General features: G+C 35.5%; 1 protein-coding gene across 1 annotated transcript; it reads left to right on the top strand.

Annotated features, from left to right (window-relative positions):
- The first annotated feature begins 220 nt into the window (after positions 1-220).
- LOC128986420 (ionotropic receptor 25a) lies at positions 221-26,204 on the top strand. The gene is made up of 18 exons (XM_054406790.1): positions 221-251; positions 723-810; positions 5,937-6,089; positions 7,931-8,090; positions 8,748-8,890; positions 9,343-9,569; positions 9,893-10,074; positions 11,319-11,436; positions 12,307-12,540; positions 15,387-15,587; positions 15,867-16,066; positions 16,261-16,399; positions 16,559-16,809; positions 17,128-17,327; positions 17,613-17,745; positions 20,542-20,669; positions 22,647-22,866; positions 26,165-26,204. The coding sequence occupies exons 2-18, from the start codon at positions 729-731 to the stop codon at positions 26,202-26,204; spliced, it is 2,811 nt and encodes a 936-aa protein (XP_054262765.1). The 5' UTR covers positions 221-251; positions 723-728.
- The last annotated feature ends 178 nt before the right edge of the window (positions 26,205-26,382 follow it).

Below are 26,382 nucleotides of genomic sequence, written 5' to 3'. Positions count from 1 at the left end.
ATCAAGAAAAAAGCTAGTGTAGATAATTTATAAATATTAACAAACTACTATCTAGTGTCTCGTGATCGTGTCGGTTCCTTTGTAAACATCGCCCCTTAGCTTGGTCGTGATGGACAGACAAGACATCAATGATGTACATTGCCTACAATCAACATGACAACAGGTCGATCAAGCACGGTATTTGGTGTGTTTGTGACTTTAGTCGCTACGGCAACTTGCTCAGTTCTACATTACTGCACTGGGCTCCTCGGGTAAGTCACTAACACATTCTTGGAAATAGGCTGCATTCAAGTTTATAGTACTTTACCAAATATAGCTTAAGCTTTACCCAATAAAAAATAATTAATCCCTGTAGATAACGGGAAATTGGATTTTTGAAAATAAAAAACCCGGTTTAGAATAAAGTTAGTATGTTATGGTCCTTAATTCGGAAGCAAATAGTTAAACCCCCAATTGTTTTAAAAGTTACGTTTAAAAAGTTAATGCAGCTTTTGTGATTTTCCCTATAAAATATCATAACTACTTCCAGGGCCTACCCAGGGTAAAGGTTGTTGACAAGTTAATGGGGCCTGTCGTTAGTGTGGTAAACGTAAGACTATTGAGATCTGCCACACTTTATTTACTGCACAGGCCAAAGTGTAGATGAAGTAGTAAGAACATAGCATCGTAGGATGTACTGCACTTTATGTGTTTTACTATACCTAATGTTGTGTATTTTCCAGGATGAAATGCATCTCAATGAGTGTGTTTTTTTTCTCTGTAATGTACACTTGGTGTACTCTGCACTAGTTGGACAGTCATTCAATGTTTGTAAGTTATCATCCAGGTATCTAAGCACAAATTTTACAGTAGAGCCCCATATAAAAATATCATTTTATAAATTTTATAAACATTCTATTATCTTAAGTATTCCTGATGAAGTTGGAATTATTTTCAAGGTACGAGGGTTATTCCAAAAGTAAGGTCCGACTGGCTGTTACTATTTGAAGTGGGCGCCAAGAACAAAACATGCATGCGTGTCGACTCCTGACATGCATTTGTTATTGTTGCTGTGTGCTGCTTATAGTGTCAGTTCACAATATTTAAGGCAATTAGTCGGCCCGCCGATTGTAAAGTAAAGGGCAGTGATATGGGTTTTGTCCGCAACAAACGTTTCAGCGGCAGAAATTCATCGTCAGATTACTACAGTTTAATAATGTTTAATAACAGTTTAATAATTAAGTGTGCAAGTGGGTGCTGAATGAAGGGCAGGAAAATGTGCATGATGAATCACGGTCTGACCGACCATAAGTGATTTCAGAAGATTTGGCCAATATGTGGTTGACCAAAAAATTCTTTACGATCGACGAATCACTATTTCAGATCTCCACTTGTTTTCCACTTTTCTCAATTTTTGATTTCCACTTGTTCCGCTACCTAAAGAAGTGGTGGCGAGCGCTTCGACACAGATGATGAAGTGAAAGAAGCAATTAAAAACTGCTGGTTATCTTGTATTGGCAGGCGGGCGATTTCTACGACTTAGGGATTCAAAAGCTTGTTGAACGATGGACAAATGTTTAAATAAGCTGGAAATTATATAGACAAGTAGGCCTATTCAAGGAATGTAAACAAAACAATTGTTATGGAAAACATTTTATTTTTTATTAGTTTTTCTTAACCGGACCTTTCTTTTGGAATAACCCTCTTGTTTAACAATCAGACATTTTAATGATTAATCAGCACCAATACTAGTAAGCTTTACTAAAACAGCTTTGCATTGCACTGTTTTGAGTAGTTATGACTAGGTACAGAAAACCCATTTAAGGTTAAGGTGGAAAATTAGATTAATCATCAGCCTTACTAGATATCTCAAGATTTAATACTGTTCATACCAATACAATCACAATTTTGGTGTAAATCTTGCTGCCTTCATGTTGTTAAAAAATTCTTTTTTCCTACAGTCACCCGACAAAGTTGGCTTCCTTGTACTGTTTACAGTACAGAAAGCTGCTAATTGCTGCATATTTATACTTTTGCCGTACGGTTTATACTTTGTCGTACGGTTTATACTTTGCCGCACATCAGGATTCCAACGAAACAACACAAAACAGCGTGGTTCTATTATGCACGTAATCCGTGTACGCTTGAAAATAGGTTGGCAACACTTAAAGATAATAATACTATGAGCAGCTGATTGACTATTATAACTACGATTTAACCTGTCATTTCGTGTTTATAGTTTCGGTATTTCTGAACTTTCTGGACTTTTCTTTTAAACGTTTTTAAAACATTCCTACCATCTTAATAAACAAATAATTTATTTTTGTAAAAAATACAACCGACTTCAAACGCTCTAAAAAGAATGAAATAATTTCAATAAAGTAAACTTTTGTATTAGGCAAGCTCACGTATTTCAAGTCGGCGCGGCTCTATGATGATTTTTGGTACAAAATTGAAAGAGGGTGTCCATATTGCAGGTGACTATCTATAACTAAAGGTGTTAATCTGCATTTCTTTTTTATAGTTACCGTATGCGTTAAGTGTTCTTTTATTACCGTAATCAGAGATCGGCATTATAGTGGTATTAACGAGTATCTTTAAAAAGATTATAACGCATTTAAATGTTTCTAACTTGGAAAAGTAACGTTTTAATACTAAACTAGCTTCTTTTCCCTATCATAATATCAAACTAAATTATTTTCCTATTCATATAGAACATTTGTGTGTGTTATTTTCATAATGCATTTATTCTGAAGTAAACATAAAATACAAGAAAATATTTCCTTTAATATATAAACAAAACAGTTCAGTATGTTTTTTATATATTTATGTTATCCAGCTACAATTTATTGATTTTCAAAATACACACACAATATTTAATTTCAATCATATTTGCATTTTGAGCCGCGCCGACTTGAAATACGTGAGCTTGCCTAATACAAAAGTTTACTTTATTGAAATTATTTCATTCTTTTTAGAGCGTTTGAAGTCGGTTGTATTTTTTACAAAAATAAATTATTTCATGATTTTTAGTGACTGTATAATTTTGTGTGTATTAATTACTTGAGGTTTTTTGATAAGCAAAACTGTTTGAAACAATCAAAAGTTCCACAAAACAATCATTATTTTAAAACTGCTTGAGTCACCTGTTCAGGTTACATAATCAATGGGTATGAAAATAAACATTTTTAGATATTCCTTAAGAAAGAAAGAGTTGTCCATTACATTAGGCCTAATGAAAAACTAATTGTCTTTTCTAGATACATTGAAATGTCAGACATCATTGTTTCCTGCAATCGGTGTACTTCTACATTATAAAAAGAAATACAGTAACGTCTCAAGCCTTTTGGAACAATATGAAAGTTATTCCTCAGCCACCAGCACAAAAAAAATCTTTTAAAAGTGGAAAATTGGTCGTTAACATGTATAGTACCTTTGGAAAATATTATATGAAAGATTGGTTCAGCTAAAAGTGGTGTAAGTCATGTAGGGGGTTTTGTTAGCTCAAGATATAGCCTAGTTGAAATTGCAAATCATCTTCCTCTAGGTCTTTCCGAAGCAGGCATAATAATATTGATATGTTATAGTAACTGGGTAGAGAATATTAATAAACATTCCACATCTGCAAATGAAATATGTATATGAAAGATTGGTTCAGCTAAAAGTGGTGCAAGCCATGTAGGTGGTTTTGTTTGATCAAGATATAGCCTAGTCGAAATTGCAAATCATCTTCCTCTCTAGGACTTTCCGAAGCAGGCATAATAGTATTGATATGATATAGTAACTGGGTAGAGAATATCAATAAACATTCCACATCTGCAAATGCATGTTTAGTAATTAAAATATTCAACACTTTTAAGGCAATTGACGATTATGCACTGTCACACTTCTTAGGTCGTGTAAGGAATAATTGAATTTAATTTATATTTAGACCTGTTTTACGAATGCTTTGGTTTTCACAAAAAAAAACACCTTTATTTGTCAATATCATACAGCTATTCACTGAAACATATGTTTTTGTAAGTCAGAATATTCAATACTAATAAAAACAGAATTACTGTATACACAAATCAGGTCAAACGTTAAAATACATTTTTTATAGTAACCAAAACATTTTTCTCAATGTAATTCATTTAGGCTCCATGGCGAGAAATAGTTTATTGATCAATATGAAGCAACTGTTTCATGAAGAATTGTCTGTAGCTTCATTTAAATGGTTTCAACTAACAGCTGTAGGAATGTTATTATTATTTATTGCCTTCTCTGCACAAATGTAAACAATCTGCACAAATGTAAACAAAATAAATGTTGAATATTTAAGGTTTTCAGAATTTTTTGCCGAAACGAATATTATACTTAAACATAATATATAAGCTACCAAATAGAAACTCTCCTGGTTATTTTGGTGGTGGAACCACACTGATCGGTAAAAGAATCACAGAGAAATTGGTGAACATACATAAAAAAAAAAAAACATCACCACAAACAAATTGAGAACCTCCTCCTTTTGTTGGTAGTGGGGAAGTCGGTTAAAAAATACCTTTAAAGCATTTTTTTAGGCGCGGAAACCACTTCAAATTACAAAAACATACGGAACTATATTCTCAAAACGTGGAGCACATTTCTTGCCGAGGAAAAATAGCGGAGTGATACGGACCGGGTACTACTTTCTCTAGGGCACCTATTTGTGTTGCCAGCTGAACCTAAAAAACGTGTTATATAGTGTTAAAAAGACTAAATTATTTATATGCTTTATAGTGACTGTAGGAAAAATATAATGTGTAACACGAGTGCAAAAGGCCTTTGCTGCACTCGAGATCATCCCACACTCGCCTGCGGCTCGTGCGTAAACATTGCTCTCGTGTGCAGCAAAGTGCCACTTTCCCCACTAGTTACACAAATAACTATTTCATATCAGATTATTTCTAACAAAAAATTGTTTAGTGGCGACATCCTCCATCTACCAGCTCCATCTAAACACAACCATTGCATGAACATGGAAATTCATTTTCAATTCCATCATGTACTGAGTTTGTTCCAATTAACTAAAAATTTTGTGTTTGCAGTTGTTATGCATATCAACAAACAAAACTTTTTTCTGTTCACACCTTTTATTCTTTGTCTGTCTGTGTGATAATGTTAAAATGTATGCAAACTACGCTGAAAGTAAGGAACGTTTTGAAAAAAAAAATTGAACAAAAAAGTGAGTAAATTACCTATAACATTTGAGAAAACAACAAAAATATTAATTTTCTATTTCGTCTCCAAATAAATTGAGGTTTATCATAAGAGTAGTCGAGCTTTGAAATTCCTTTGTGGTTTAGAAATTTGTCCCTGGCGGTCTCAGCCACTCGGTGCCACCTAATTGAAACTTGTCGTCGTCATCAAAGCACTGTGATGCTAACAAAGTCTTCCCTGTAGAAAACAGTCAAAAGTGACAAGGAGCAAGGTCTGGGTTGTAGATTGGTTTAGGCAAAATCTACCGTCTTAATTAATGAAAGAGATATTGGGTGCAATTTATGTGAGGTCGGGCATTGTCATGCCATTAACAAAATTTTGGACATCAATATTTCTGGACATGACAATTAATTTCCATAGGTTTTAAGTATAGCCAACAAACTCCATATTACAGTCCACACCTTTACAACTAGTGGGATTTTTAATTTCAGCACACTTTTTAAATTTGAGTATATCAGAACAATGTTCAGCACCCAATACTTTCTGCTGTAGCAGATGGACATTCACTGAGGAGGCAAACACATTTGTACTTCAAAGTGTGTGATCAGCAGGTAGGTGCCTAGCGGCGTCAGAAGGAAACATTCCCAACTTTCTAAATAGCCCTCTTTTTTTTTGTATAGTTAATTGACAATGACGCCTTAAATGTAAAATCATTCAACAAGATGCTTCTTGGAGTGTTTGCCGAATCACGTTTCCATTGAAACATTGTATGTGTGCAGTGCATGTGAATGAGGCCCACAACACTGTGGCAGAGAGAGCCGTGGAGGTGGCGCTCAGCTTCATCAGACGCAGCTCTCACCTTGGCATCCATGTGGACAAGTTCATACAAGTCACAGCCAACAGTCAGGACCCCAGAGTATTCCTCAACTCTTGTATGTACATCTTATCAGTCAATAATGTCCATAACACATGTCAGCTAAAATTATCTTCCACAATGAACATTATACAAATTTTCAGAGCAATTTCTAATCATCTTTCAAATATTAGAAAAAGCTTTTTCAATTTCTCATAGTAGAATATAATAGAATACAATAGAAAAAGTGCTTCATTGATTACATATTATGTAAATGAAATAAATACAGTAGTTTTGTTCCATAGCGCACATACAACAATAGTCATACGACCTGCTGGGTTGGCATAATGTCCATTCAATATTAATTGTCCCCTATAATCAACATACGGAGCACTAAAACAAAATAAAATCACCCTTCTTTAGGAAACACATACATATATATATACAGAGTGTCCCGGAACTCTCTACCAATATTTTAGGGCATTGATTCTGGGTAAGAAACGTACCTAAACATCATATTTAAATTGTCCGGAAGTCCTTGGTTACTCACACAGCTGCCATTTTGTTTTTTTCAGTTATTATTTTTTTTCTAAATAATGGTTAAAGATACGAAATGGAAACTTTGCACAAACATTTATGACAAGTAGACAAAACTACAACAAAATTATGACGATTTTTCAAATTCATAAAACAAAATGGCGGCCATTTAAAATTTTCTTTCTTAAATAACTCAAAAACCATTGATTTAAAAAAAATTTAAATGGCCGCCATTTTGTTTTATGAATTTGAAAAATCGTGAAAATTTTTTTGTAGCTTTGTCTAGCTATCATAAATGTTTGTGCAAAGTTTCCATTTCGTATCTTTAACCATTCTTTAAAAAAAAAATAATAACTGGAAAAAACAAAATGGCGGCTGTGTGAGTAACTAAGGACTTCCGGACAGTTTAAATATAATATTTAGTTATGTTTCTTACCCAGGAGCAATGCCCTAAAATATTGGTAGAGAGTTCTGGGACACCCTGTATATATATATATATACATACATACACATGTATTCATACATGCAAGTTTATACAGGGTGTTTAACTTTATAACTTCAAACAACAATAAACCTTTAATTTTTCTACTTAAAGCTAAGAAATGAAAATAAAAAACTAGGCAATCGTCTCAAGTTTTGGTACATAACAAGGAGTTTACCGAACTTCAATGTGTTTTCCAATTATTTGCACCCAAATAATAAACTCTAAATTCCAGTTTGGACCATACACGATACAAACTAAAATAAGAAAATGTATTTCTGCAAAATTTGAAGTTTGTATACATGGCATACTAAAATTCTTCAATAGGTTCTCAGCAAAACTACCCAATAAATATTAGTAAGGTTTGCCCGACATACTGCAATTTTACAAATAAATATGGAAAAGGTACCTATACAAATAGTTTATAATTTTTTTAATAGTCTTATGTTATGTCTTATGTTAGTGTTGTGATGGATGTCAGGCTCTTAGTTGCAACTCACAAATAATTTATATGAAACCCATACCATAGCCTCTTCTGATAAAAGGCCGTGGAGAGACAAAAGAGGCAAATCCCCTGTCTCGGCAAACGGAAACAAATGTTGCACTAATTTATAATGGAGCGTAGGAAATGTTTACATTTACACTTTTATTGTTATTTATGTTATTACCATGACAATAGGTACTGTATGCCGTTGCAACATGCCTTGTATTAGAGGAGGCTAATACAACTTCTGAGATTAGAGGAGGGACCGTTCATTTCCTCTGGAGACATCTAATGTTTACAGTTACAGCTTTGTACCAACAAAGCTACCAAACAAGACTTGGATTTGTGTCTCTTTCCTCTCAGGATGATTCACATAGCAAAAGCAGTAACAAATAACAATGAACTTATGATCTTTCAGTGTGTGACAAATACAACAGTTCGCTACAGCAGAGGAAGCCACCCCATGTGGTTTTGGACACAACCCTATATGGTGTGATCTCTGAGGCTGCCAAGACTTTTACAGCAGCACTGGGTCTGCCTACTGTCACTGCTTCCTACGGACAGGACGGCGATATCAGGTAACTCACCACCTTCAAACTTTCTGACTCTTTCAGTCGATAAACCTAATTGATCTATCTCTAGCTGATCCAAGTGTCTATGCAATATAGAGCATTTATTTAGCTATAGCGTCTCTCTGATATTAGATTTAAGAACAACTATTTCAAATACTCAAATACATTTAACATTATCTTTCACATTTTTCAAGTTGTTCTTAGCACTTCTATTGGATATAACTGATATTAGGCTCTCTGGTAGCCTATTTGTTGCTAATTGTGGGTCTAAAAATAAAATGAACCCTTGAGTGGTATGTGCAACATGATTTGAAAAATTCAGACCTCTGTCTACCATGAGGTCAAGACAGCTGAACTCTGGTCATATCACACTGCCTCCTCTCTCCCCCACATTGAGGTATCAAAGATAACAATACACAGTATTTATTTGTTTCTTTTTAGGTTACAGACTTTTATCTCTTTGATGAAAATAACTGATTTTCTTACAAACTGTTTTTTTGTTTTACCATTGTAGGTTCTTTTTTAAAGATTTGTGTGGTATGGTAAAAAGGAAGCAAACCATGAGAAACTGCTGTTTAACTTTAAGTAAAATTTTATTTTAAAATTAATAAGAACTAATCTATTGTCTTCACATTTCCAGTTGTAATCATATAACATGTTTAGGCAATGGCGGAATTTAGATGGGGAGCAGCAGAAGTATTTAGTCCAGATATCCCCACCTGGGGACATAATCCCTGAAATCATCAGAAGTATAGTTGTAATGTACAACATTACCAATGCTGGCATCTTGTACGACAACTCCTTCGGTATAAAATAATTATATTCAACAATATTATTGGTAGTAAAACAATAGATAGGTAACATTCTATTGGAAGTTGTTTTCCTTGAGATGTTAGAGGCAATATTCATACTCTAGACTATTTCTTGAGATTAAGAACCACGCTATTATTCCAGGATGACATTACTTTAATTGACTTTAAAACATTTACATTTTCCTTGTAGGAAAAAATACTTATTGTTCCTGTGTATTTCGGGTTTATAATGTTATATTGTTTAGTGTAATGATGCATTCTGAAGTAGGTGTCAGATTAATTCCATTTTTACTCATATATGAGGTTATATCTAACTGTAGCATATGTTGTGTTCGTTTTAGAGAAATATATATTCATTTTACTGTAGCTGCTTTAAAAATAATCAACCTCCAATTAATAAATACCAAGAAATGAGTCGTTATATGGTACTTCTGAATGTATTCTAGTTGTTGATCACAAAACCAAGTCACTCCTGCAGAATATTCCAACAAGACATATTATGGCAGAGGTGGAAGACGTTGAGAGTATAAAACATCAGCTCACAAGATTCAGAGATCTAGACATTGTCAACTACTTCATTCTGGGAAAACTTACAACCATCAAGATGGTCCTGGACAATGCCAATGCTAATAAGTTTTTTAGCAAGAAGTTCACTTGGTATGCCATAACAAAGGTGAGGGACGACAGTTCACTTTACATTTTAAGTTTTCAAAATATATTGTAATGTGTATTGGGTAAATCAAGCCAGATTCTTCCCTTTTGGGTTGACAATGAGAGCTAATGTCATTATGGAATGAGGATCACAAGGCCAAAATATTCTAAGACTCATGAACTCATGGGTTTGAATGTGAAAAACTCTTGGTCATCTCTTAATTATTAGCTAACTATTATTTTACAGCAAACAACTCAATAAAGAATAAGTTTTGGACATCAATGAGATATTTAGAACGTCATGAAATATTAAAAAAAATCTACATGAACCTTACTTACTTACAGGACAAAGGACTTCTAAAATGTGCATGTACCAATGCTACTATTATCTTCATCAAGCCAGAACCAGACTCAACATTTAAGGAACGTTTGGCAAACCTTCGCACAACCTACACACTTACTGCCGAGCCTGAAATAGATGCAGTCTTCTACTTTGATCTCACCATTCGCACACTTCTTGCTATCAAGTGGGTGAACCGTTGGTTCTTTTCTGGTTACCACTTTCTAAATATAGATACATTAGAAAAATAAAGTAAATTATAAATACAGAGTTGGGCAACAAAAGCACCACAATTATCTTTCACTGTCACATGATGATTGAGCAGCTGTGTTTATAACATCAACTCGCCTTTCGGATAGCATCTTAACTTATCATTCTGAATGGGACAGTGGCATTGTCCTGTAACCCAGCTACTAGGAGGTTACAAATTGTGGATATTTATAGGCATGCACTGTGGATGCGATACTCCCTGGTGTGGATTAACGTCCGCATTAGTGAGTCCTACGACTATCCGCAGTACTATCCTGATCATTAGACCAATTTGTTAATATCAAGGCATAAATGTAGTTCGTATTCCACTATAAACTGAAAGTCCCTTAGTTGCCATTAGCTTTATGGCTATTAATTAACAGCTGTGTATAATGAATATGTCAGCCTTAGTCACTAAAAAGACTACAAGATTGCACCACTCATCTCCATTCATACTTGGCTTAAAATACATACTTTGCATAGTCGCCATTTCAATAAAAAGTATTAAAGTATTACCCCTAAAAATAATCGGTGGAAGCAAACATCTTGGTACACCAGCAAATAATGTCAAAAGTCAAAAGAGTGTGAGTCGCAGTAACTCAAAAGTCCAAAAGAGATTTGCCAGGAAGCTTTCATTGTTGGAAGCTTTACGTTGGCTCTTATCTTTCATTGGGGGTTCTCCCTATAAGCTAATTAAAGTTCGAGATTGTTCAAAATCGCCCCAGAGAGATTTGCTTAAACTGAAGCTAAGAGTTGTCCAGGAAATTAGTGATTCTGAAGTTCATTCCAAGATGCTGGAACAAGTCCTCCATGGGATTTTCAAGTGACCAAAAAGGAAGTCAAGTCTTATTTTGAAGAATGTTGATTTTAAACAACTCCATGAAGCTAAAAAGGCATAAATTAACCAAAATAAGCTTTGTTATGATTTATATTATGTGCTCGTTGGTTATGATGTGTTATTAAGAATAATGTTAAATAGTATTGCATTTGATATATTATATATATAATTGGCGCACATTCAATGCAGCACCTTGAATGTATCTAATCTTTTTTAATGGATTCTACTAATTAAAAAATATAGGTGTTTACCAATATAGTAACCTTATTTATGCAGGTTAACAATAATTCATTGTCTTTATGACTTTTCTGCAATGGCAATATAGGTTGAATCCATTTTTACAGGGGGTTGTTTGAGAGCGGAGAATGGCCAAAAAATATGAGCTATGTGTCTTGTAATGATTATACTGATGACAGCCAGCCCCGGAGAAAAGATCTGGATCTAAGAAAATATTTTAAACAGGTAACTAAATGATGCGTTTTCTTTAGACTCTAGACATGAAAAACTGGTCTCCTACTTAGATGTGGCTCTTGGAGATTTAAAAGATATTGCCTTCAAATCTGAAGATTGCTGAATCTGTCCAGAGAAAAGTTAAGATTATATTTTTAGACTCCTTAGTTATGATACAATGATAAATTTAAAAAGTTAATAACTTTAAACTTTTTAAATTTATCATTGTATCATAAGGATACAAAGAATATATAAAATTAATAAGAAAACAAAGAAGAAAAAAAGTAAAGAAGGGTGAAACTAAAAACTAAAAATATCATATAAATTGGTGTAAATCCTGCTTCTAAGTAATCCCAATTGTTGCAAAGGCATGCAACTAGTTTCAACATCACGAAGTCATCATCAGGTATCCAGGGGATGTCGAAATCACTTCATCAGAAGGTTGTCGATACGCATATTGTAAATTCACACACAAACTCGAACGACGACCTTCTGATGAAGTGATTTTGACATTCTGCGTCTGATGACTTTGTGAAGTGGAAACTAGTTGCGTGCCTTTGCAGCAATTTGGATTACTTAGAAAGAGGTAATTACACCAATTTGTATATTGAACGTAATCCGGAGGCTAACATAAAAAAATACCACTCCCGTAGCAAAACTGCAGACTAAGTGAATTTCCATTTACCTGGCTGGATTTCTACTAAAATATTAGCTTAAAACTGTCAGATATCTATTTCATATTTAAATAACAATAATTTCAATGAGTACTTAGGTTTAAAAGTATAAAATGGCATGAACACTGTTATTATTATTATTAAGAAGTAGGCGAAGTCAGGATTGGCATTGCTCAACCTCTTAAACAATATTTTTGTCACTTGATAGGTATCTGAACCCTCCTCATATGCCAATCTGGTGGTGGAGAGCAATGGACACAGTTACATGGAGTTCTCTCTACACTTGGAGCGTGTGTCTATTGTCAACAGCCAGTCAGTGTCGGCCGAGCCTATTAGCACATGGAAGGCCAGCCTCAATGCTCCTCCTATTTTTCTCAAGGATTCTAACAGCATCAACAACCTGTCTTCAGCTGTCACTATCTACCGTGTGGTCACAGTTTTGGTGTGTTGCAATACCATGTAATAAGATTATTAGTTAGACTTTGAGTTTAGCAAAATTCTAGGTTAGAGCCTGTATGACGGTAAACACCACTAACAAGTGTTCCAATTTTAAAATAAAGAATTGAGCAAGGAGATTACTTCACTTGTTGTATAACGGCTTATTACGATTACTTTTAACATCGTCATTAAATTGTTACGCCTACCGAAAACTGTATTATAGAAAACATTGGGGAAGAAGTAATTGAACAATTTACTTTACGAGAAAAGCTATAAAACACTTAAGCTGCGCGCGCACTACGGCGGCACGGCACGGACGGGCGGGCGGCACGGCAATTTTTAAAAGTTAATAACATTGAATGTCATATGAGTGCGCCCACTACGGCAGTACGGCCGGCAACGGACGTTCGGCAGCTTCCGCCGTTTGTTAAAAAGTCCGGGAGACAGAACTCCAGGACATTTCCGAGCTGCCGTGACGCCCGTACCGCCCGTACCGACCGGGAGCACTGCACACCGACCGGGCGGGCGGCACGGGACATCCGCCATTCTCAACTGATTTCTGTCAAAGTAGCAGCGTTTTCGTGTGTTGTAAACATAGTGTTAGTAGGTTGATTTTCCTCGTTGAGAAAACCCCAAACTGTACAACATGCGACATCCGGAATATTTTAATAACGTCCGGCGTGACAATATATGGGCAGAAATGTGATCTATTATGAAACAATCAGGTAAGTTTTACACATAATCCTTCTACAAGATCAGGAAACAAGGTGTGGAACTCTCCAAAACTTAGTCTTTTCCTGTTTATGTGGTGTATCTAAAATCTTTGCTTGCACCTTCTTGTCTCCTCTTCCTCTGCCAAAATTAAACCTACTATCACCACTTTATCTACATCCATCTTTACTCACAATTTTTAGCTTGCAGACTGTCAACTGTCCTAAATTGCGGATGTGCGGATGTCCCGTCCCGTCCGTCCGTGCCGTGCCGCCCTAGTGCGCGCACCCCCTCTTAAAAATGCCGTCCGTGCCGTACCGCCCGTCCGTGCCGTGCCGCCGTAGTGCGCTTTAGTTTGATAGATCACCCCTACAGGAGGCTTCTTAAATAATAAGTGGTAGAAGGGCAGTTACAAAATTGGCACTTGTATCTTACCAAACAAGCAGAAATAAACACTGGATGTCTCCAATGGAACTTTACGGTATGGGTGGATAAATTATTTGCGAGTTGCAACCAAAAATATCAAACTATCTAGTACCAACTAAAAGTTGCAACAATCCAATTACAATAAAAAATCTATATATTTAATACGCGACATGAAACTTTGTGAACAATAAGGCTTTTTTGTTTTAAGATTTTACCCCACATACTATATACCAAAATGTTCGTCTAGGTGTGTAGATGTGCAAACTGGCTTTAGATTTTCGAAATATATCTTTTTAAGGGCGTGGGCTGCCCTCAAAGTTCCTTCCATAAGGATAACATTGTGATTGATTTGAATGTCATTATATTCGGAAACAGATATCAATACATTAGTTTTACAAACATTAAATCCCAGCTGTTTTGTTTGGTTTTGAAATGTAAACAGTTTGCATGTTTTTAAAAATTATTAGAAACCCGGCAAAGAAATGTTACCTATATAGGACACAACGGGAGAAAAGTTTTACATTATATTTTCGTTTAAACATGCCAAGCCAAGGAACCGACAACAAAGAAATATTGCCGGTCGGACATGGCGAGTCAACATACGGCAAGCAATGCAAAGAGAACATTAGATCGTACAACTCTGCGCTCGCAATGGTCAGCACTCAAGCTTAAATTGAAGTATATAACGGTGAAGGGCCTTTCATGTATAAGGTGCACAACAAAATTTATCACCCAATTGGCACCTTTACAACTGTCAGAAGGGGTGCACATATGCCCAAAATCATATCTACGACGTAGAAAGAATGCTAAACAAAGCTAATGGCTCTTGCAGCACTGTACTCATGCACATTTTGATTCAACATTTGGTTTATATTAATCCATACGCGCAAGTTTTCAGCTCCGTCCTGCAAACTACTACTACTGAACAGCAAAAAGAACTTAGAATGCATATAGCCAACGATACAACGACGTTGCTATAATGATATCCTAATTTATTATTTGTGCGAATCGCAAGGGTTCACCTAGTATTATATAAATAACTTACACAGACGTTTTATAGTCTTTAATTGTAATCTAATCACAGTTAACTTAAATTAATTTTTAGAATGGAAATATGCTGATTACACACAACATTTTTGAATTTTAGAGCAAACACATGAAACTTGGGACGTGCACTATCATGACAATTTTTGGCAGAGTGCTGATCGAGAGGTTATAAAAAAATAATAAATAATAACATAGATTAAACATACTCCCTTAGTAGATTTCTCATCCTTATGGTCATGGAACAGCTGAAGACAATTTTATTGTTAGTTTTGTTCGGTGACTGTAGAGGTCGTGTTTTGTTTACAATTTGTTTCTTGTTTCAGTCATTTAAAACCTCGTTTAACCAAATAATATGATCTTATCATAAACAATAACTTATCCTCTAAGTATATAACCAAACAGTAAAGCTCAAATCAAGAGAATAATCCTAAAATAATAGAAACAAAATTTTGTCAACACTAGCGCCCAGTGTCACCGTACTAGGCACGAAAAACTAGCTTCAAAAAATTTACAATGGGATGAGAAGTCTACTTGTGTTGGTTAGTATATGAAAATAGCCTTTTCTGAATTAAAAACCTACTTAAATGTATTGGTTTTATGCTTATATCTTTAAAAAATTTTGATTTTGGGATAGAAATAAATATTTTGTTTCGCTTATTATTTCAGCAAAAGCCTTTTGTGATGAAGGTTTTGGATAGCAATGGCAAGGATACAGGCAAATTTCAAGGATATTGCATTGATCTAATAGATGAAATCAGCAAAATGATAAATTTTGAATATGAAATATATGTAGCACCTGACAATAGTTTCGGCTTTATGGATGATAATGGACAGTGGAATGGCATGATTAAGGAACTCATTGAAAAGGTCAGTATGAAGTTATATAAAATATGAATAATACAATCCAAACTTATGTATGTATAGTGTAAAGTGTTATGTGCTTTTTGTTTTTAAGTGGACTCTTCCCCATCCAAGGAAGCCTGCCAAAGTTTTTCTAAACAATAATTTACAATCATACAGTACTAATTATACCCTGTAAATCATTTTAAACTCTAAAAGTTTTTGTGTTAAACAACAAGGTTAACATTTTTTCGTTGACAATAAGGTTTTCCCTGGTGTATTGATTGGTTGATGGTGTGAGTTTAGAGAGCAGATATAGCCCTCGGCTCGTTGGCTGTGATGGCAGAGAGAGAAAATGTTGTAGACTTTACAATTCCTTACTACGACCTAGTGGGCATCTCCATACTGATGAAGAAACCAAAGATTCCTACATCTCTCTTTAAGTTCTTGAGTGTGCTAGAAAAAGATGTCTGGTTGTGTATTCTAGCAGCATACTTCTTGACAAGGTAAAAATATTAAGACACTATAATAACATGTTCATGAAAGTCCATAACAAAATTACCTTAGTGCTTTGTAAATTAATGTTTACAACAAAGTAAAAAGTACAGTAATCTGTTGTAGATAAGAGTAGTTATAAATAAATATTAACAATGCACTTTTCAGTGAGTAATATATTTTAACATATTGCTGATATTAACAGCCTACTGATGTGGGTGTTTGATCGATGGAGTCCATATAGTTACCAGAACAACAGAGAAAAGTATAAAGATGATGAAGAAAAAAGAGAATTCAATTTGAAAGAGTGTTTATGGTTCTGCATGACATCCCTAACCCCTCAGGTATTTATATTAGATGACATTTTTTTATAGAATAACAATAGCTTATGATTAGATTCATTAAATAATATCAGGACTAATGCTTCTATTTATGAAATGAGAAGACTACAGCAAGCAATTATGATTCAAAACCAAAATAAAGATTCCCAAACAATGTTGTAGGGGGGAGGAGAGGCTCCGAAGAACCTGAGTGGACGTCTGGTAGCAGCTACCTGGTGGCTGTTTGGGTTCATCATTATCGCCTCGTATACAGCCAACCTGGCGGCCTTCCTGACTGTGTCACGACTGGACACGCCTATAGAATCTCTTGACGGCTTAAGCAAGCAGTATAAGATCCAATATGCACCTCTTCAGGGGTCCTCCACAATGACTTATTTCTACCGCATGTCACAGATTGAAGCTAAGTTCTACGAGTAAGAATTGCAAAATATAGGACATTTAAAAATATAAATTCTATTGGCCTAAACCAACATATTCTTGAGAGTATCAGTCTTCAGGCCACCTAATTTTGATTAATTTACTACAGTGTTTCATATTGATTATTATTTATTTAATAATTATTCCTTATTATACTGATTATTAAAACAGGTGGGATCTTGAAGTTAAATAAGAGGGAGCTGAAATAATAAAACATACAAACCCTGTCACTTGGCATTAAAGCTTACTGTTAGTAACTTCTATAATAGTATACACACAGGCTTAAAAAATTTATATCTATAGTTTAATTACAGGATTTGGAAGGAAATGTCACTGAATGACAACCTGAGCGAGATTGAACGTGCCAAGTTAGCAGTGTGGGACTACCCAGTGAGTGACAAATACACTAAGATGTGGCAGGCCATGAAGGAGGCTAAGCTGCCGGCCACGCTGGACGAGGCAGTCCAGAGAGTTAGGGACTCGCCATCCTCTAGCGAGGGCTTCGCTTACTTAGGTATCTGTTCTACAAGAGTGACAATAAAACTATAGAGAATCATATGATCATAGATATTTGGAAAAGGCCAAGAGAATTTGCTTGCAGCAAAAAAAAAAAAAAAAAAATAAGTAACACATGCAGTCAAAGATCTTGGCTCAAAAGATTTTTTAACAATTTTACTGATAGCCCTTCCTCAGTATGAATAACATTTTAAGCCAACCATTCAATGATGTTCCCAGTTACATCTGCTACTTCTTAGGGGGGGGGGGGGGGAGGAGTTCAAAGCAGATTATGATGTTACAGGTGACGCAACAGACATAAAATATCTGCAGATGACCAACTGCGACCTGCAGATGGTTGGCGATGAGTTTTCCAGGAAACCTTATGCTATTGCAGTGCAACAAGGATCACCTTTAAAGGACCAGTTTAACAATGCGCAAGTATTCTTTACTGTAAAACCATTAGCGTAACTGTGGAAAAATTTGTCATAATATTAAGGTATTCCTGGGATTTCATTTAAGTTATTGAAAGATGGTAAGTTTAAGAAATAAGACAATATATTAGATCCCCTCTTAACTGACCCTAATGGGACCGGATCTAAATTGGATACAGTAACTCAAAAGGTAAGTTAAAACAGGCAATCCATAAAGGCTTTAAAAACTTAGGTGCTATTCATTTGGAATAATATAATCATTATTCTGAAGTCGTTTGTGCATTATTTACAAAATAAACTACACTTATCTCCCTTTTTCCTAAAGTATTGATGACATAAAAGTCACAAATAAACCCAAAACACGGTTAAGTCAAATGTTTTCAATGGAATAAATTATAGGTAGTAGTCCCCTGTCAAATGTACATATACAGGCTCCCGTGTGCTCCTTGATGAGGCAGGTGTGGGAGTAGTCTTGATCTCTTCGTTTGACCTTGGAGAAATACAATTTCGATGGTGGCACTCTTGAAAATTGTGCGTTTGAACGCTGTGGGTAAAAAACAAAATGGCCGCCGTCGCAAACTTGTTTTCTTACTTATATCAGTAACTTTTAGGGTTATGAAAGAATTGTTGATACCAAAATGTAGCTATTTCAAATCTGCACAAAAAAGATGCTTAAAGTTTTTATGTAGGATCAACCATTCTTTCATAAAACATAATTTTATATTTTTCGTAAATACAATTAATCAGGGTAAATAATAATGCCAGTTAAATATTTCAAAAAGTAATAAAGGGTGTTTCAGTAAAGCGTAACGGGCTATGCAGATTCAAATTCTATATGCAAAAATAAGTCTAAAATGTTGTTTAACATTTTTTCGATTTTGACTTAGTTTAGCCGTAATCCGCCATTTTGTATTTTTTGAAAATAATTCATAACTCCAAAGCTTTTGGAGATATTTTTATGAAACTTGGTATAAACTTTAAGACTACAACTATAAACATTCTCCGAAAAAATCTTTGATCAGGCTCATCGAATTTCAAAATGGCGGCCATTAAATTATTTTAAAGTCGAATTTCATGAAAACCAGCAATTAAAACAAAACTTTGAAGCACAATATGTAAAGTCCTTTTTATTACAAATCGAACGTCACTTTATTTGCGAAAATCGGAGAATAAATAAAAAAGTTATGTAACTTTTATTATTTTTTTTTGTCACTAGTTTCTATGGAATTTAACTTTGTCATTTCAAAATGACTGTCATTTTGATAATTACTATTAATAATTAAAGTAACATAACTTTTTTATTTATTATCCGATTTTCGCAAATAAAGTGTCATTCGATTTGTAATAAAAAGGACTTTCGATAATAAGGTGCGAAATTTTGTTTTAATCTCTGGTTTTCATGGATTTTGACTTTAAACATTTTAAATTGCAGCCATTTTGTTTTTTACCCACAGCGTTCAAACGCACAATTTTCAAGAGTGCCACCATCGAAATTGTATTTCTCAAAGGTCAAACGAAGAGATTAAGACTACTCCCACACCTGCCTCATCAAGGAGCACACGGGTGTACATTTGACAGTGGACTATAGTCTCAAGATTATGATATTGTACAAAGTATAAAATAGTATCAAATTATAACTATAGTACTGCTAAAAAGCTAACCTTCGGCCATTTTAGCAAATTTCCCTATAGGGAAGTAGCTATTACCGTAGGTCTCATGGTAAGACTTAGGCCCGGGACCGATTTACTTTTTCATTTCGATGTCCCCAGAGGCCAAAAACACCATTCGTTCAAATTTTTATATATGTATATATATATATGTGTCCGTGAACACGATAACTTGAGTAATTTTTATCCGATTTTGATGAAATTTGGTTTGAAGGTGTAAGACGGGATAAACTTGAATGAGTTCGCGATCCAGCATGATCGGACCATGGGAACAGGGTTTTATGGGGTAAAAATTGGTTTTTCTCACTTTTGACCCTCAAAACACAAAATTTCCCAATTTTTCTCTAAACCTTCTTAAAGAGCTTAAAAAAACAAACAATTCAGTATGTCAAAGTGTTTTTGTACGGTTATTGGTTACGGAGAAAACTAAAAAAATGGTAAATTTAAAATCCCCATGTTATTCTTATGGAGAATATTGTAAAAATGTTGTAGTTTGCTTGTTTATGGATATCTTTTGATCAAACTTGGCAAATATATTCATTTTATACTAAGCAATAATTATTTTACTTAAAACACACACTTTATTAGTTTCCTTGTAGCAGCAAACCTAGGTACTCGTTAAACCTCATTTTATTTAAATAGATCAATTGAAAAGCAATTCAGCCAAATGGAAATTCGCTTAGACAGCAGGTTAGCTGCGGCGGGGGTATTGTTAATTTTAATCGAAACACATAGTATTTTAAATCACTCCTCTTAGCTTTTTTAGTACTTAATGAATTTTATATTATTAAGGATATATTTACGAGGAGGTAAAACATGATAGATTGTGACTCTTTGAGGAAACAGTTACGAGCGCCAAAGATAGATAATGACCGACTGAGGTCCGTGTGCCACCCTATGGTATACAGAATGTAATTGCAGATACATATTTTCACTTACAAGAAGTACTCAATTGACAGTTAATGCAAACAACAACTAACATACTCCTTGTATTTAACATAGTATATAAAAAAAAGTGGTTTTAAGCACTTACTTAGTTATAGTTGATTGATATTACAGAAAGATGAATTTTGTCACAAACAAAGGATCAATGGGAGAAGTTTAGAATGAAATTGTTGTTTTACTATTACAGCATATTACAGTTACTAAACAAAAGAAGATTGGAGAAATTAAAAGAAACCTGGTGGAACCAAAATCCTGAGAAAAAAACATGTGAGAAACAGGATGATCAATCAGATGGAATAAGCATTCACAACATAGGTTTGTTTCATTTCAATTTATTTTTTTTTTTACTGAATATCTGTTTTAGAAATGTTTATATTAATTGGATTAAACAGGTTATGGCAGGTCCAAATATTGCCCGAGTCCCAAATATTTTACTATTGGCAAACTACTGGTGTTGATATTTTTCTATTTCTGATTAGAGGTACCCTATCCGTCACTATCCGAGCAGTATGTTTGCTGTGGGAATCAGGGTTCCCATTCCACCCGTCCCGATTCTGCCGGGACAGTCCGGATTTTGGTTTCTAATGCCCGTATTTAACCCTATGTTAATCTGGGAGAGAGGGGGGCAATGTCCCAATTTTTCCCTGACCTAAGGTGGCAACCCTGGTGGGAATAGCAATAATCATGATTCCGTTAGATATATAATTCATGACTACAGTAGACTCCCTCTTATCTGGACACCTTTTAACCGGACTTCACTTGGCGGAAATTACATCTCTTTAACTGGAAAATTTTATCAGCACATTGGTATAACCAGACTAGATCAGCAGGAAGTGGGCGGTACTGAAACAAATGTTCTCGTGGGAAAGATTTGAGACCAGTGATCACGTGTCTAAATACAATGCTCTCTTAAATTTAAGTTGAATATCACAGTAAACGGTCTGTTTTAACAAGTTTTTGGGGACGTAGGTTTAACGGTAAGTTAACGGTATTAACGGTAAGAATAACTTAACTGAATAACCGTTATCCGGGATGGCCTCTTTCCCGAGGAGTCCGGATTAGAGGGAGTCTACTGTAACATATTTTCTTCATACCAGTTACTCTCAACTGAATTTTTGCTTTGAGGAATGTTACATTGTCGTTGTGTCTAAGGTGATTGTGAAAAAACACTGTAACAAATTACAAGCATGTTACATGTTTACCGACTTTGTTCAGTTATCCCAACAAAAAATGTTGTAACTTATTTTCCCAAATACTTACTACCAACTGAATAAATAACGTAAAATCCACAAGAAAATTATGGGGTTGTTTATTAAAAAGAGTATATACTCTCTTCATTACTACAGTACAAAGTTGAGGATTTTTAAAGCCTGACATTTCTCAATGAACCTTACAATTCAATTCTCACATCGTCGTTCATTCCCACATCGTGATATGTCTATTTATGATTTCACTCCTTTCCCACAATTTTTTTTCTGTTTCTTGTTGGGTATATTCATCTTCTATAACTTTCTTTTTCCCCGTATAGTTTGCTGCTAACACGTTCAGTGCGGAATACCTTCAAACAGGCGCTCGATAATGGCGGCAAGGCCCGGGCGAAGCCCCGCAGCGCGCAACTGAATCGGTGAACGCAATTGGCATTCAAATATTTCAGTCTGACGAATAAAAAAAGAGCAGCGGTGATTGTGCTGTGTTAGCCCGAGAGTGGACGTAGTTCACTGAAACACCCAAAGGTAGCAGCACTGCCTGGATTCGTAGCCAGTGTCTTTGTAAAGTGGCTGGAAAAGAGAAAATTGCCGGAACCGGGACGAAAGTATTGCTAGACGGGATTTTACGGGAAATTTTAGTACTAACCTACACCAGACTAAAGCTACATAATCTAAGCTACAGGCTGGCAACGATTATAACGTTCCCCGGCAATGGCTGAGCTCACACTAAACTAATGTGGAGAGAGTGGCATGACGTCAGCTTTAGCTGATGTCCGCCACCAGTGCTAGTGTCGGACATCATCTATTGATGATGCCCGCACTCAACGTGTTAACCTGTAGCAAAGATTCAGATTCTTGCCAAGTTCTCCAATCAGATTCAGGTACTCAAACACGCTAGAAGAGAAACCCCCACTGCACATAATTTTTTTGTTTAGTATTTATCACTGTATCATAGAGTAATTTGAAGGCTCTCTCAACCAGAAGAGCACCTTGATAACATGACTGATTCTAATGTCCTCGAAACACTTCTTATCAAGGTTCTACTGTAATAATAAATAACTGCAAAATGTTTTGTCATCCATAGGTGGGGTGTTTATAGTAATATTTGTTGGAATTGGGCTGGCCTGTATAACTTTGGCATTTGAGTACTGGTGGTACAAGTATCGCAAGCCTAGTGTAGTCAGTCTACCTAGGAGAGAAGGGACCATCAACAAGCAGCTACAAGAACAAGACTTCATCAAGGGGTTGGCAGCTGACTACCCTGGCCTGCAAAACAGACATCCCTTCCATGGCTTTGGCTCCAGGTACAAGGGCACAACTATCGATTAATGTTTTACATATATTGAATTGGAGGAACAAGTTACTTATACAGGGTGCGGCAAAAAAAAACTCATCTATTTTCTGCAGTGCACGAATTCAGTAACAGGTTGTCTGAGGGTGGTGGGGGTAGGCTCGTTGGAAAGCCTACACCTACGTCGCCTGAGGTACGCGCGTTTGTTATCGAGCTGTATTTAAAGAGTAATGATTCAGTCACTGCAACTGAGCGGCAGTTCCGTGCATTCTTTTAATTAGGGCAACGTGGAGAAGTTCTGTAACGTAGCACAATCATGCAGCGGGTTACTAACTTTAGAACAATGGCTTCTGCGTTCAAAAAGAAGCTGACATGCCGTCCAAAGTCAAATGAGACACCAGACAACTAATATTTGATAGAGTTCTGCTGTGGAAAACAGTCCTCTTATTCCTGCCCGAAACAAGCGTCTGCTTTAAACATGCCTGACCGCTCGGGCAAATTTTAAAGTACAATCTTAATTTTTATCCCTACAGATTTAATTTGTATTAAACTGTTTAATATTGTTGATCATCCCTACAGATAAACGCGACGGAACCTCTAAATGTTGACCTAATTGAAAAAACTTCGGCTGAGTTGCAATGACTGAATCATAGCCTTCTTTTAAACGACTCGATAACAAACGTGCGCAGCTCAGTCGACCACTGCTCTATGACTACAGATAATGGCAAGTGTAGGATTTACACACTACATTCAAATTATTTGTTGATACTAAATAAGAACTGAATGATCTATTTGTGCATATTGCCAATGCATATGAGAACCAGTGGCGGATTTACCATAAGGCACACTAGGCACGTGCCTAGGGGCGCCAGCCGTTGAGGGGCGCCCGCCGTTGAAGGGCACCTGGCCGCGGCAGGCAGCGGGTAACGTGACGGGCGGCGCGACTACGGGCGGCGTGCATGGCGGCGGGCGCCAGGTGATTATCGATCGGTGAAGATGACTCACGTTCATGTCCCGACGTGCAGATGCAGGCATAATATATACTGCGAGTAACAGTAGCGACAGTGTTGCCAATTGCGGGGAAAATCCTCGATTTTTTAGGATTTCCAGCTGCGAAGATTTATGCGAGGATTCAGATTTTGTGAGTAATTTCGAGAATTTTCAGGTAAAACAACTAGGATTTTTTTGATAATCGAGTATTCTCAGTGCCTGGGTCTCTTTAAAAATATATTGAAAATCCCTCTTAATCTAAGCATTGAAAGAACAGCGTCTGCAACTTAAAAAAGTCAATCAATCAAACAATCAAGATCTAAGAACAAATAGATGAAGAAGAAGACGATGAAATGAGGGTGAGAACTAACTGCCGAACTGAGGTGAAGTGAAGGAAAATGCTCAGCTCCAGCTGTTGCTGTCGGTCAGCTCAGCTGAGCTATGTGCTCTAAGTTACGAAGTGAATGAATGTGAATTCGAATTTATTGTTACAAATTGTTATGAGGATATGACTGGGGTCGATATGTGTTATCAACAAACTACCACGCCTTTTTAGCTGTGTCACCTGTACAGAAACTTGTCGTTTGTTGGTTGCCTTCAGTTCAAATTTTCTTTCAATTAGGCCTACGTAGTGAAATTATTAAAACCTAACAAATTATGATTTATTACTCAGCTGTTCATGATGATTGGGCTTTAAATCAATTATCCTGGCTGATGAAATAGCCTATCTTAGTCAGTAACAAAGTTACACAGATAATCTCACACCACACTCCACACTCATCTTTCACTCACATTTGGGTAAAAATACGTACCTAGGTGGTGTCCCAATCTCAATGATTTATAATTTGTTAATTTTCAAAGTTAATAACAAATATATTATTATTGATGAAGGTTATAAGTATTATATAATTTAGTATGTATTTTTTTAGGTACCGTATAAACACTGGGGGTTGTTCTTATTTGTATAGTATTAAGACACGGCCACCTATAAGGTAGCCGTGATTAGGAGCTTGCCTAAATTAATACACCCTAAAATATAAAAATAAATAGTTTGTGATTTTTTTAAAGAATTTCGACGTCAACCTCAGCACACCCACAAAATTAACCAAGATGAACCACTTATTCAGATTTAACAAAGGGTAGGGTTCAGGAGTGGAAAACCTACTTTTTCCATTGATTATAATGCATGTGTTAAATCGTAGATAAATATATTCCATTATGTTGGTTATGGTCTATGGCTAGACCAATATTCATACTATTTTCCAGAACCCATAATTTTTAAAGTACAATAGGTTTTTATAATTAACTAGAATATATATATCTACTAGAAATATAATTTTTGGGGTTCTCTGTTGTACTTTTACTACCGGAATTTAATATATTATCAGCAGCCCTATTACGTGAACACCTAAATTCAAATATATATATGTGTATTAATAATTTCATAGAAATTATAAGAAAACCCAAAACAAAACCAATTTAAGCTGAATACATTTGAATTGAATTTAGTCAAGAACGGCAATGCGTTCGGCGATTAATTTAGGCTATTCATATTCATATTTATTCTTGTCTCAACAACAAAATATATGTTTTTCTTAAAACCTATTAATACAACTTTAATATAAAGTAGGCCCTACTCATATAGTGACTATGTTTTTCCTGGAAAATGCATTAATAAGCATGCCAACAACGGGAAGTTTAATATTGCTTTTACGCTGAAACCTTTCCTCAATCGCGGAACACAAAGGGGCGGCCGGCCGAACGGGCCTAGGGGCGGCGCCGTAGGTAAATCCGCCACTGATGAGAACATGTCAATGGAACATGAGTTACAGGCAAGTTTGCAAATGCACTCATAACCAAGCAGTCTAAAATAATAGCAAGCATGCAAAACGAGGTTGGATGTGACATGCAGGCACATTTAGACTGGTTTAGACTAGTTTCAGTTGTAATAGTTACTGCTCACTGTTCATTCAGAACCTGGTCTTAAATCCATAGGCCTAGAGTAGGCTATAGGGACCAGCGTGACAGGAGCCCTGAACTTGACCCTTTGACTCCCCTAGGAGTTTATCTAGTAACACGGTATTAGCAGATCTGTCCATTAAACTACTTAATTACTACATCCCTGAACTTTGGAACCTGAAACTTACTATACAATTGACCTAAAAATAAATATTGATTACAGTAGTGGTACCACTTAATGTATCACCCTATGGAGCTAATTACATATTTTACTATGGATAAATTGTAGTGAAGTATTCTAAGTCAATGCATATATAAAGGGAATTCAGTTCTCATTACTTAAACGTTAAACTTTGTTACAGGCGCAGTGCTATTCACCCAGTTCCAGCTATTGAACAATAAAAATACATTTTTAAAAAGATTTCATACTTTTTAAATCCTTAGCTAGGTCTACTTACAGTAGAGGGAAGGGGTGTGTCGTATCTTTTCCAAGTTTCATTGTAAAAAAAAAGCAATCAATGAAATTTAGGTAGAGTTTAAGGTTGAAAATCTTGGTTCAAGTATTTCATTCTATCTCACC

This window comes from Macrosteles quadrilineatus, unplaced genomic scaffold (genome assembly GCF_028750875.1).
Source record: "Macrosteles quadrilineatus isolate MER2022 unplaced genomic scaffold, UCM_ALF_1.0 Scaffold_1__1_contigs__length_201487025, whole genome shotgun sequence".
Taxonomy (NCBI): Eukaryota; Metazoa; Arthropoda; class Insecta; order Hemiptera; family Cicadellidae; genus Macrosteles; species Macrosteles quadrilineatus.
This window is presented reverse-complemented; position numbering and strand designations above follow the sequence as displayed.

Coding starts and splice junctions, on each gene's coding strand:
- LOC128986420 (XM_054406790.1), top strand. CDS start 729: ATGCATCTCAATGAGTGTGTTTTTTTTCTCTGTAATGTACACTTGGTG. Junction 811..5,936: donor TGGACAGTCATTCAATGTTT/GTAAGTTATCAT, acceptor GTATGTGTGCAG/TGCATGTGAATGAGGCCCAC. Junction 16,400..16,558: donor TGACATCCCTAACCCCTCAG/GTATTTATATTA, acceptor ACAATGTTGTAG/GGGGGAGGAGAGGCTCCGAA.